We start from the raw sequence: 14,108 nt of genomic DNA, 5'->3' as shown, positions 1-14,108 counted from the left end.
TTCGCTCTTTTGACGCCAAACGAGCATCTCGTGTCACGAGATTCTGTCGCCACGAGGAGTAGTGGAAAACTTGTGAAATATTCAAAGGAACAAAGAACAGATGTACCGCCCCCTCAAAGCGTTCGCGGGCTTGAAAGCGTTCGATTTCCATCGCTGTTTCAAAGTTCCAGGAGAGGAGGGAGGAAGTTTTTCGAGCGGTTGTGCTCTCTCGCGAAGAAAACCGTGGACACGGCCCTTCTTCTCTCCGAGGAAAATCGTTCTCCTCGTCCTGGACGGAATCATCTTGACGAGGATTTAGAAGAAGAATACCTTCGTGAATCTTTTTATTTTTTCTTGAATTTATTCAAGATATATGATAATTTAAATATCGAAGGAATATATTTCAATGGCGTTTTGAAGTCTTGTGGGATATCATCAAATTAAAGCCATTCAGCGATCCTGTCCAAAACAAAAGTATGCAAAATCCTCTTCCAGAATTCTTTAAAAAAGAAAAAATGATTTTAAAAATCCTTTGTCATTATCAAAAAAAAAAAAAAAAAAAAGAAAAAAAAACGACGAATTACAAACGAATTTTATCCATTAATCCTATAATATCTTATATAAAATAAACCTCTTAGACAATTTCTTTTCTTTGTATTTATTAAAATTATAGAATACGCCACGAGTAACCCGAGCTGTTAAACTTCCTATTACATTTCTAACTCCGTTCGTATAATACATTCAATGTTAAGATAGTAAAAATAAACACAAGTGTAGCTAAAAAAGAATGAAACAAATCGGGGATGAAAATTGACAGATCGAGCTGAAATTTCGCCCCGCTCCAAGATATCCTATAATTTCCTTCGCGGACTTTCAACGCTTCTTTCAACGTTTCTGTCGAGAATAAAATTTATGAATTTACGTAATGCCCTCTCCTGGACGAGGATTGGTCGCGATCCCGACCTATCTTCATCCATTCCGCCTGTTTTTCTTCCCCCCGAGGAAATTGATCCCGTTGAAGTTTCCTGGAAAAACGCGAAACAGTCTCCATTATAAATAAAGCAATGTGCTCGGCGTGGACTTACTTGCCTTGATACACGAGTCGTCCTTTAGAGTCGTCGATGTCCACGGAATTCTCAAAACTCGTTTTCTAAACGATACTTCCAAATGATGTATCGAGGAATTAGCTCTTGAGTGTGAAGATTGTAATTGGAATTTTTGGAGACACAGAGGCGTTAAGTTAGAAATGAAATTCTTGGCTGCCATTTTCGAGACGAGAAGTACGTTGGAATTTTTGTCAATTTGTAAAGCTTGGAAATGTTGGAGGAGGGGTTCGAGATTGGTTTCTGATAAAGTTCGTTAAACTTCTTGGAGATTGATTTAAGCAAGGAGATTCCCTTGGAATTCTTGAAAATTAATTTGCGGCGAATTCTGTATAGCAAATTCGATTTGATAGGAAATTCCATTGGAATTATCGAAAATTACCTTCTAACGAGATCTATTCAGACTCTTAGTAATTAATCCAAGAAGAAATTTAATGAAACTTTCGATTGGGAAGAATATTGAGACTTGGATTGTGGTTGATTCTTGAAACTTGATCCATTGAGAAATTATTTTATTGAAAATATTGGAGTGTTTTCCTTTCTAGTTCTATCGAGAGATGACAAGATTTAGAAAATTGAAATACTTTCGACTCGTTGAAAAATGAAACGCTATCACTCTGTCTACGCGATTCGTTTCTTTTAATTGGTCCTCCATGGATGGCGCGAATCAACCCATTGCTTTCAGTTTAATGAAACGAGTCGGTCCACACTTTTGCCTCGTTGTAATCGATCTGCTCGAGGAGCGTCGTTCGACGAAAAAGATTAATAATTCAAATTCGTGATAATCTATACCATGTCTTCTGTACTTTGAAAATGAATCATTTGAAAATTAATCATTCGGTCAATTTGACAAATTGAAATCGAACCGAGTTTACATCTTTATATCGTAATTGAATATTCTTCGAAAAATTTGATTTGATAATTTCACTCTACTAAAACTAAAAAATTTAACTTTTGAATAATCAAGGGAAGAAACAGCGCCATCTTTATAATTTAACTTAATAAAACATCGCCAATTAACGGTCTAATGTTAACGAGCAGAAATGAATATTCATATCTTTCAATATCTCCATTTTTAATATCATGCTCGAATATCCATCTCTCTATTTACGAGTTCGTTATATCTCTAGAAGAGAAAAGGTATTCTATTCCTTCTCGTTTCTATCCACGTCAGCCCGTAAAATCCGATTCCTGGCAAATTAAAACAAAGAGAATCGTTTCGTCTCGTCATGTGCCAAGCTGGACGTTAAACAAGCTAGATATACGAGTAGTCGTACAAAGTGTTTCTAATAAATGAAACACACGAATATATTCATATAAATACTCTTTTTCTTTTTCGATGTTCTTTGTAAAATAGCTTTACAAAATATAAAAATTAATTCATATTATATTAAACGATTCAAAAACGATTTTCGTTAAACTTCAACCGTCAATCATTCGCGACTTTATGACATAATTATTGTATATGCGTATATTAATTATTCTATTACAGAAAATTTAAATTCATCGAATCACTTAAATCATTTCGAGAGTCCTTCGCTCATCGACAAGATGAAATAAGACGCGTATTTTTATAAACCTTCTTTACTAATCGAAATATTTTTTTGCCATTTGTGATACATTTCTATATATATATACACGTCACAAAATCCAAAAAGCAGAGAAGAGAAATGGCACTAAAAAAAAAAAGAAAAAAATTACGGAGAGATAAAACGAACTGATGGAAATACGATGAAAGAGGAGGAACGAGAGGAAAGAGATACGGGGTTTTGTGAACTTTTAATAAAGCCCACGCGAAATTGTTGGCGCGATGTTTACGGTTTCATTGTGCCGTTTTCGCGTGCGTTGAAACGACCGATGCAATGAACGTTTTGCGCTGTGGAGTGGAGGGCGGGCGGACACGGAGGGCGCTTCGTTGAATTTCTCGACGAGACGCAGGAATGAATAATGGCACGGTGTAAACAATCTTCGACGCGGCCGCCTAATTGCAACTTCCTGTGTTTGATACTCGTTACCGAACGAAAGAAATATATATATTCAACGAATATATTTTTGTATATATTTTTTCTGCATTCCTCGCCATTTTATTTTTTCGAAAAAGTACTTAAAAGGATTCCTTCCTTCTCCTCTTATCCCTTCTTATCTTTCTCTATTTTTGGAGAGATCGGTTGTTTCGAAGGATCGGAGGAGATCGAATTGTCGTCGTTGGAAAAAAATTTCGATTTTTCTTCTCGCTCGTTCAACTGTTTCTTTGCAATTAAAATTTTCAAGTTGTTTAAATTATTCTAGAATTATCTTTATTCAAGTGCAAATGCAAATCTACTTTTATCCTTTGTTCTCTTCAATTTTCTATCGTTTCCATCCATATATTTATTACAGAAAATTTATTACGATTCCATTATCCATCCTGGGGACATTAAATTAGACGGAATATTTGAAAATAATCAATCTTCGAGATAGATTTCGCCCAATTCAAATAATTTTCGACCAACGATAATTATTTCTCTCGCTTCGAACTTGTTCCCCGTGAACACTGTCGATATTGGCCGATATTTAATGAATATTAAATGGCGCGTGTAACGTGCTACGTCGTAGACGTAACATTGTCGGGGACGAGAATTATAAAAGAGTGGGGAATGTTTTATCATTCGAACGTAACGCGGACGTGCTGGAAATTCCATTTCGACGCTCGTGCACACTCGAGAGCATACCTCGACCGCGAAGAAGTTGTGCGAGAATATTTAAAACAGCTGGAATTCTCGCACGTTCTTGCATCGACACAAAGAACACGCGTTAATAATACAAATTTGCTCTTTGAAACTCATTCAGCTACACTCGCTGATGAAAAAGAAAAAGAGAGAGAGAGAGAGAGAGACGTACTTGAGGTAATTGAATTTTTCTCAGACACGATTTCTTTCAATGTGATGTAAATGCAAAATCAAAGTCTATTAATTTTGAAGGAAATTAGTTTCTATTTGTGTATATCGATATATGAATAAAAATAAATAAATACGCAACAATTATATAATAATATTTTCAGCGATAAAAAATAAATATGATAAAGCTGGAAAATTGCGTATGGAATGTCAATGTTCTAGGAAGAAAAAATTTCATTTTCCTACGCGGAGATATTTATTTCTAGCGAATTAATTTTTTTTATATTAAAATTTCGCAAAATTAAACGAATGGTAATTAATTCAGAGGAAATCACGTAACAAATGGAATAGAAGGTAGACATCTAGTTCTACTTTAATTATTTTCATTACACACACACACACACACACACACATACATATAACGTTAGAATAGTTTTAGATAGAGAAGATGGTCAGAGAAGATTCATCGATTCGAGGACATTCTTTGATAGTTATCGGGAAAATGGCACAGCTGTTTCAGCCAATGGCGCAATCTTCAAATATCTTCCATCATTACTACTCTCGGGACAAAGCCACTTGAAAGATAATCACGAATTCGGACCGATCAAAATTATCCCGAATATTCAAACGGCATTCGATTCACAACGGATTCGACCGATATTAATTCTACGCCCATTTCGAATAGTTCTGCCGGTTTATCTTTGATTGGATTCCAACTATCGGCCATCTCGTATCCAATCTCTATGTATAAACGATTAATTTATCGTTCTCGCTTCTGGGCAAAGAAATTTATCAACGTTAACAAATCAATTTAGAAATATTATATGAAAACAACGTTTGGAAAATAATATTTCGACAAGATTTATAAATTTAACTTTGATATTTTTACCGATAAATAAAATTTGAATAAACGATATTTTCCCCCTATTTTACATTCTTTTCTTTTGAAGAAATTATTTTTCAAAACTGTAATTAAATCATTGAAATAGAAGATTATCTTCGGTTTTAAAATATATATATATTTCTTTTTAGAAAATGGGACAAAGATAACAGCAGGTAACAATTTTCGATAATTAGATCGTTGCATAGAGATTCTTTTAGAGCATTTTCTCAATCGACAAATATCTTGAAAGCAAAATCTCGCTATCTTAACAATTATCCCCTTTATCTTCCCCAAAAGTTCCCCGTCTCGGGCTGCCGACCCTTTAACGTCCCAGTCATAGTTAACTAGCTATTAATTAGATTTACGATCCGAATCACGAGTTTCGAATCACGCCAAGTTCCTGGCTGGTCCGTTAATCCCCAAGAAATTAATTACGCGAATTAACAACTTCGCGACGAAACTTGTACACCGAAACACGCCGCCATCCGTGAATCTGATGGCTTAAATTTCTTCTTGGAAAATACATAAATACCGGGCTATTATACATTAAAAAAATCTTTCGATTCGCTGATTATAATTACTATAATCAATAATTTTCTTCTTTATTTGACGCACGTATTTTCAATCACCAATTTTCAATCACCAAATTTCCTCCTCGTTAATTCTCGATCGAAATTCTCTACATCGTTCAATATTGCAATATTGTAATTTCGAGCATCAAAATAAAACAATTTAAAAACTTTTATTCAATTATCTAACTATTCAAAAAGTATGCAATATTCCTCAAACAATTCCTTATCAATGGAATATTAACCACGAAAATATATAATAAATTGATTAAAAAATACTACTCCCTCGTGTCTGGTCGTTTTATCAACAGCGTCGCGATTAAAAATTCAATATCAATCCATTTCCAAAACTTTTTCGCAAGCTTTTTCCACCCTTCCATCAATTCTTTCTTCCACTCAAAAGAAAAAAAAAATCTTCCTTGTCCAACGATATAAAACTCGGCCATCCTTTGGATGGACGCGCACGTGGAAACTGAATAGAATAAATAAAGTTCACGTTTCCGCTCGCTTTTTCGCCGACGACAGGACGGTGTCGGCGTTTTTGCCCCGACCATTATCGCGGGCATCGGATTCAGAAATTCCGGCGACAGGGGGTTGGAACGTCGGTTTCGAAAAGAGAACGGTCCGTTTCCGTGATACAAGGCGACGTCGCTCCCTGGAAATCGCAATTTTTTCGCGGGACGCCTTTATTTCGCGTTCGGTCACGTTTCCATGGATGCGTTTCCCTCTCGCGTTCGTGGACAGTGCACGGGGATCGAAGCACCGAAAAATAAGAAAGAAGATACGCGGAGAAATGTGACATCGCGGATGAGGAAGGAAAAAGAAATACCGGGGGAAAAAAGAGAAGAAACTGGGATTCTTTTTCCTATGATTGGTGGATATAAACGAAAATATGAAATTCAACGTGATATATAGAAGTATAATAATTTAACGCATCCCAGTGAAGATATTATATCAAGAGTTTGATGTAAATCGTTATTATCAAAAGTTTAATCTATTTTAAATATGTATCTCTTTTTCCTTCTAATCTTGTTAAATTTACTTACGGATGAATTCGGTTCTGTCGTTTTCCAATAAAACTTGATGCTTACCTGAAACAGAAAACAATATAGTTAGTTGATGTAACGATATATCGTTGTTGGCAAGCGGTATGCGTTGAAATAGTAAATTCGCAAAGCCTATTATCGAAATTAGGATATGAATAACTAGCGAAATCAGTATTCATCGGATCAAAGAGGATGTTCAATAATTAACGCAAGATTATTCTCGTACAGCATTAAAAGTTAAATTTAATCGCAACGTGTATTATTCCTCCAAGCCGATCATAATTTAAACTAACCACAAAGATAGAAATTTGGATACAGACGGGATCCAAGACGATGCGTCAAATCGTGGATGAAATCGGACAAAAAGTTGGCGAATATGAATCGAATTTCACGGTTAATTTCCCAGGGAAATCGCGGAAGTCCGGAGGAAATTCTCGAGGATGCGATCGATGCAGGAAATTGATACTCTTCCCCCTTCCACCGCTTCCTTCCACTTTCCATTCGTCGAATTTTCGCGGGAAGAACGTACAAAACTCACGTCTCAACGCTCGTCAATCGTGTATCAATTTTTCACGGTTGATCTGCACGCGTAGCTGTATACAAGAGTTCATCGCTCCACGTGTTGGATGATCTGATCACAGCCGAGTCGCGAGAAATTTATTGGCCCACGAATCGTCGCGAGTAATCGTATGCAACAGATTTACAACTACGCGCCTACACAATGTTAATTTATCAACGGTGACGATGACTTGTTCACGTGGTGTTGAGTCAAAGGAAGAAACAGAGGTGTGTATGTAATTATTCCTAAAATGAGCAATAAGAAAATTTTAAAAAGGAAGAGGATAGTGAAAGTAAAAACTAATCATCCCGTTTGCAAAGAATATTAACGATTTTCAAATTCTATAAAATGTAATCTTGGGATCAGGATTATTTTTAATTCGCTCCAACGTTACACGCTCTTTTAGGAATCAAAAATTTTTTTTTCTCTCGATTAGTTTTTCCAATTTGCAATTTGTGTGCCAATCTGTCAAGTTACGTGTGAAAATACATGAAAAAAAAAAGATCGGCTTCGACGAAGAGGTGAGTGTTAAAGCGAATATTACAAACAACAAAAATATTGCTCTTTTTTTTTCTTTTCTTTTTTTTTTTTTTTTTAGAACCCATGAATTTTTCAATATTTCAGAATTTTCACAAGAACGAATTAATTTTTCATTCGAGGGAGGAGGAGGGAGGGGAAAAAATTCGATAAAAATCCGCATGACGAATTACCGCGTAGCGGCTAACGAAACGGAAAAAAAGGAAAAACGCTTGTTGAATAAAGCTAAAAACGGTAGATTAACTGGCCGAGGCAATAAAATTGCGACGAGGGACCCGTTGCTACGGATGTTTACTTAATTCCACGCGCCGCTTGCATAAAAATCTATGCAAGCCGTCCTCAAATTGTCTAAGTGCGAGTTCGTTTCCTCTATCGTTCCTTTCCTTTCTTTTTTTTATCCATCTCCCCTCCCCCCCTCGCCTCCCTCCCCTCCCCGTTCAAACTTTCGCCTCTCGTTTCTCAACGAACCTCGGCAGAGAAGAGGGAATGAAAAAGTTCTCGCATTGCGAAACTCTCATTTTCCTTCACCGGTAATTTACATCACAACGAAGCAACCAGCTTTGTTAAGAGAGCGAATTGTCGCGTGTTGAATGGCGACAAATTAACGCTGTCCACCGCGGTTGGGTCGGGCACAGACCCGATACCGAATTAGAGGATAGATACAAATTCTTCCAGCTCGAGTGAAAGATTATAAGCGTGTTCGACCTCTCTAAATTTGTTCGTAAGAAAAAGAATCGAGTCGAGCGAAGATATAAAGAGATATAACTGTTGGAGGCATTGCATCTTGGATCTTGGACGGTTGATGAGCGTCATCGAACGTGTGAGTGCATGTTCTCTTGAATTTATTTATAAGAAAAGAAAAGAAAGATTTGTCGAGATGGAAAAAAATATAAATTGTTGATTGTCATCGAAGTGTGTCTGATGATAAGAATAACAAGTATATTCGAGATCTCTTGAAAATTCCTGAGAGATAATTATTATTTTGTTAGAATATTTTGTATGAAATGTAAAATGAAAGATTACTATTAGACAGCATACATAGAGATTCTTTCTTTTTTTCTCTTGCGAAATTCCTTTTTTTGATTCGTTTAAAATTTATTCATAATAGAGTGTATTGAAGAAGAGAGGATAATTTAGGATGTTTAATTATCAATATTTAACTATCCAATTTTTTATCTGATTGTGTAACTTTCGTTTCCTTTTGGAATCTTTTTTTAATGGATTTATACGAATTAAATTAAAAAGATAAAAAGAAAAAGAGAAAGAAATTATTAACTTTTGTATTTATATCACGTTACGTATCAATTAGTAAGAATTAATTGCTTTCTAACAAAAAAAAGAAATAACAAAATCATAAAATAAAATCCTTGGAATTGTGAAAATACAATTCACAGATTAAAGGGACCAATTCATTCGAACAATATCGATTATTCGGTCTTCAATTACCCTCGTCGTATTTATCATTTATCGAAAAAGGGATGGAACCGTTTCGTTCACAAAATACCGTTTTGTGACTCGAAACGGCGGGATATTCGTTGAAAGGGACGTTCGTTAATTAGTAACAAAGATAAAAGAGGAAAAATTGGAGCGCGATACACGGATTGAATAAAAAATAGAGGAGGGGGGATCGTGTTGCAAATTGTTTGCTCATACAAAAGACTCATTACGATTCGTGCTAAATTAACGCTAAATCCGAGTAGGATTCTTATTGACGCGATTCCTCCGTTTCTAAGTTAATCGGGGCCGTGTTTTTATCAATCGTCTTTTATTCGTAATCGCGACCCGAGTCGAACGAGAAACTTTCACTTCATCCATCGAATTTTCTTTCATGTATCGTTCATCCGTTACTCGCTCGATCTTATTTACTCCTTTTTTAAAATTTCTCTATCCTCTCTTCTCCTTCCCTTTATTAACTTTTAATTAATATCGAATCAAACACACGATTTTCAGAATTGCATTATATTTCTTTGGAACGTTTAGATTAAATCAATCAATCACTTTTTCAAATATCATAACCATTTATTCAATGGCGATCGACACGATTTTAATCTCCAATAAAATTTGAGAAACGTTTTCATTTCATTATAATTATTTAGCATATGTATTTTTATTCAAATAAATTTCCATAATAACTTCTATCAATATCGATATCTTGTAATAAACGGCTCCAAGATCTACATTGGAAGCAGCAAAGAGCCAGCCAGACACCATATCGCGATAATTCGCATGCACGTTCGGCTACTCGATCTTTGGCGAGAGCGAAGGCCACGGAGAGGAACGTCTGGTACGTGATGACCGCGAAACGATGCTTTATGGCTCCTTCCTCTCACAGAGAACGGTGCTTAAAGATGAAAAAGAAGAAAAAAAAAAACGTGGCCGATGAATCGATCGCTCGCGAATGAATATCTAATGTCGCTTTACGATCCTGTATACGTAACGTGTCAAAAGACGGCCTTTCTCTCGTTGCGTTACGAGAGGGAGTGGATTGGAAGGGTGAAATCACGGGGGATGTGTCGTAGTCATCGTTTCTCTTCGCATCGATGTTTCACGGAGTGGAAAAAAGGGGAAAAAGGGGGGTAGAAAGATGGAGCAGTTGACGAAACTACCATTGCAAGATGTGTTTATGGTTGTTCAGACGTTTAGTTTAGTCTATGAGCTACGGTTTACGACAGGGACGTGACTTCGCGTTGTTGTTTCAAATTGAGGATCTTCGCGAGGCTCTTTGTTTCTTTTATGCCGATTGGATTGATCGTGGGAAAGAAGAGTTACGTAATTTGACTTTGAAGAGGTTTCCATCTCTCGTCCCGTGATCGATGATCTCGTACAACGTATTCTCGTGCATCGAATATATTTAATTTTTTCCCTCTCGTTATTTTCTACGAGTTCAAATCGATGATTTACGATTTTAAATCAGGTAGGATTTAATGGAGCGGAAATATGAAATATCTCAGTGTTATTTAAAGTAGAATTATTTCTGCGGCCACGGTGTTTGCGTGTTACGGTGTTATCCGTCAAACCGCGCGTGAAATTTTATCGTAAGAGCGTGCACGCGTGCCGACACGCTCGATAAATCGCAAAGTTTGTCTAGGCGCGAATAATACAGGGAAAAATAAAATATAAAGTGGACACGATTTACGATAGTGGAATAACACGCACTTTTGATTTCTTCGCGCCGCGGAGAAGATTTTATCTTTTCTCTTTCGAATTTCGATATTTCTCGATATTTTTCGAAGGAAAAAATTTCGTTTCCCCTGGTTCCTTGGGCGTATCCCAACCGTGAAACAATTTAAGTAGCGGCTTGTTCGTACGCCACAGCCGATAATGAAACCTTTCCATGTGACGGATTTTCGCGGTTAAAAGAATCAGGGTAGTTCCCGCAAAGTGCTCGAGAAGAAAAGTTTCCCCATAAATCTGCCTCCAACATTCTTCCTCCGTTCAGAATTGCATACACCGCCCCTCTTAACCGTATGCAGTCCAATTCACCCTTCCATATGATAAAGTATAAGAGGGGCGAGAGCTTCTCGTCGTCAAGAAAGATTCGCTAATTTTTTTTTCTTTTTGTAATAAAATTTCAGTTGTTTATTATCCGTCGAAACTTTTACAATTCGTACGGTGCATTTCTTCGAGTCGAGCATCGTTCATCATTGGGAATGGAATGGGATATTTTCAGGAATTTCAAGTTAGAAAATGTGGACGTGAAATTTATTGATTTATCATCATTTTTATAGATCATCAATTTCAATATTTTTAATATTATTGCCAGTTTAACAATCCAGATACGAAATAGAAATAACGAATGCAACGTGAATCGTATTTTTTTGATAAGATGCACGATCTTGATTTTCACAAAGGCGACAATATTTTCACTTGATGAATTTCTGCGATCAAAAGGAACGATAATGTACTCGAAGCCAGTTGGAAAGAAAAGTTCCTCTATAAATCTACTTCTAAGGCTATTGTCCATTGAAAGATATATATATATACACACATGCGTTGCGAGGCTTTTCCTTTATGCTGGATGAAATACGCGTGAAATCAAGAAGTCTGGTGAAAAATCAGGTGGAGAAATCTTTTTCATATCTTCCATTGCAACGATTCTTTTGCACGCGACAGTATATCGATAACTGGAAAAATACACTTTTATATATACTTCTATCGATCCTGGAACAACATAAATTTCCAAAAGGCTAGGAAATATTCGCGATATAACGTGAAATTCGAATATATAATGTTATTAACACACTTCTCGTATTTCTCGTATTTCTCTCTTGCATTTATTCAAATTTTATATCGTTGTCCTTTCAACCGACACTCGATAAAACGTTGAAAATTGTAACGAAACATTTCCCTGAAAATCGATATTTTCATCGATACGTTTCCCATCGTGTGAATTCCAATACTGAAATTTCTCTTCAAACTAAATGCCTTCTTTGTCGAATATTCGATAAAAATCTTAATGTTGATGCTTGAAATATCGATGATTCCGCTTTAATATTATCGTTACCCGATGCAGATGAGCGTTGAATGTTTTCGTTTCAACAATAGTATTGTCCGCAGTTTTATGAAATTTAAATTGTAAACGATTTAAATAATGAAAAAAAGGACGGTATAGAGTAATCTTTGTTTCTGAAAAAAATATGAATCTCGATTAAATAAATGCATCCCCCTCTGTCGAGAACGATAAGCGGATAAAACCGACGCTCATCCGCGCGAAAGAAACGATAAACAAAATCGGGATCGTTCTTGTTTGAAATTGCACTCGATAAGATTGCGTCGAATCGTATCGTTTTCGCCGACGACATATCAAATATTTATATTACCGATACAACAATTTTGAATTCACCGCGAAAGAACATTTTTTTCAGTATTTTCCTTCTTGAGAAAATATAATTGAGAATCTTAGAACCATTCTTAAAGCATATTTGAACCTTTCTCAATGTTCGAGAGATCATCATCATTTCTCGAATACGAATATTTCATAAGATACGAATAACAGTTTACGAGTAATTAATTCATAATTTTTTCATCTTACGAAGGAATCTTATTAAATAGATCGTTTCTCGATTACAAATTAGTTTCCCCATCACAGAAACATCTCTAACATTGTTCTTAATGAAATTTTAAACTTTAACAAAAATTCCCAAGCCAATTATCCGCCCTATCCCCCCAAAATTATTATTATTAAAACGTTATCAAACCATCGCCTCGTACGAGTCCTGCTTCTGAATCTTTGCTTCATTGCCGAGCAGATTAGGTTCATGCACAATCCCGTATTCGATGCATTTCTGATAGTATGCAAATTTGAATTGCCGTGATAGGCGTGGAAGGGTTAGGACACGTGGGATCGACACTGAGCTCCAACGAATACCCTTACCTCCCTCCTCTCCATTCCTCCCCAGCCCCGTATCGATGCCATCCGACTCTCAAGTTGAAACCCCTCCAACCCCTGCAATTACCATTCATCCATCCGCCCTCAATGGCAAGCTTATGATGTCTTTGTTTGCGTTAGACCGATCGTGATTATTCCGTGGACACTGTGTTATTGCGTGTCGAGGATTAGTTCAACGGCGGAAGCTTTGTAAATCTTGCTATAATTTGTTATTCGGACTCGAAAAGTATGGAAACGTCGATTTTGTATATATTTATATATATATAAAAATAGGCGTAACGATGATTCAAGATTACGAAAATTGAATGGTCAAGATAACAAATGGAATTAGTTGTTTGATTTTTGAAATTTATTCATGAGCTTATTTATTTCCATAGCGATGTCTAATTTCGATTAACATCTGGTAAAATGATTAGATGAACATATGTTTTATATCTGACCTCGTACCATATAAATTTCGAAAGGCAAGCGAATATGATTTGAATTTTTCTTTTCTAACGATCGAATTTAAAGGAAGAAAAAGTTTGATCAATCGATATTTACGGTGAAATAAAAAAAAAAGTTTAATTCCTTTTTTCCATAGCGTCTCTATAGCCAGGAAGAAAAATTGGCAAGAAACATATTTATAAATTGGAGTCACGGAAAGTGGCAGGTATCCAGAAATATACGGTTGAAAGTTAGGTATAAGCGAATTAAACAAAACTCCTTAACTAGATTCCACATTAAATACCGACTTTTAGCTTAATTTCTGACTACGATGTTTCTAATCGAATCAAAATTTCCGTAGAATGTTAGTCGAAGTTAGACATCGCTATGGGAATAAGTAAATTCGTAGAACAATTTCAACGATAAATTATACGATGCATCGTTGAAATAAAATCAGATTTATTAAAACGCTGGTTTAATAATTCGCCAACTGTACTTTACTTTATTTTAATTTATTTTAAATAGAATATATATTTTATTTTATAACGTTTGAATACAAAAAGAATCAAATTGATACCGCCTTTCGATAATTAAAAATACTAATTGCTCGTAATTTCGAATAGATAATTGAGATATTGATTTTAAAAAAAATATATAAAAGAAGTTGTCGATTCTTGTTATAAAATTTCGATGAATTTTCATAAAAAATTACATACTAGTTCCAGAAAATTTCTCGTTCGA

At 35.6% G+C, this 14,108-nt stretch overlaps 1 protein-coding gene across 3 annotated transcripts in view; it reads right to left on the bottom strand.

Moving 5' to 3' along the window:
• Positions 1–14,108, bottom strand: part of LOC107995622 (mediator of RNA polymerase II transcription subunit 12) — a 464,763-nt gene that overhangs the window by 96,169 nt on the left and 354,486 nt on the right. For 2 of the 3 annotated variants that reach the window (XM_062073896.1, XM_062073897.1), the window contains one exon: positions 6,457–6,501. The exons of the other annotated variant lie outside the window; for it this stretch is intronic. In XM_062073896.1, coding sequence (XP_061929880.1) covers positions 6,457–6,501 — 45 coding nt within the window. The remainder of the gene's footprint in view (positions 1–6,456; positions 6,502–14,108) is intronic. 3 annotated transcript variants of the gene reach the window in all.

Source organism: Apis cerana, linkage group LG4, assembly GCF_029169275.1.
Source record: "Apis cerana isolate GH-2021 linkage group LG4, AcerK_1.0, whole genome shotgun sequence".
Taxonomy (NCBI): domain Eukaryota; kingdom Metazoa; phylum Arthropoda; class Insecta; order Hymenoptera; family Apidae; genus Apis; species Apis cerana.
The sequence above is the reverse complement of the archived record's forward strand: the minus strand, read 5'-3'. Positions and strand labels throughout refer to the sequence as shown.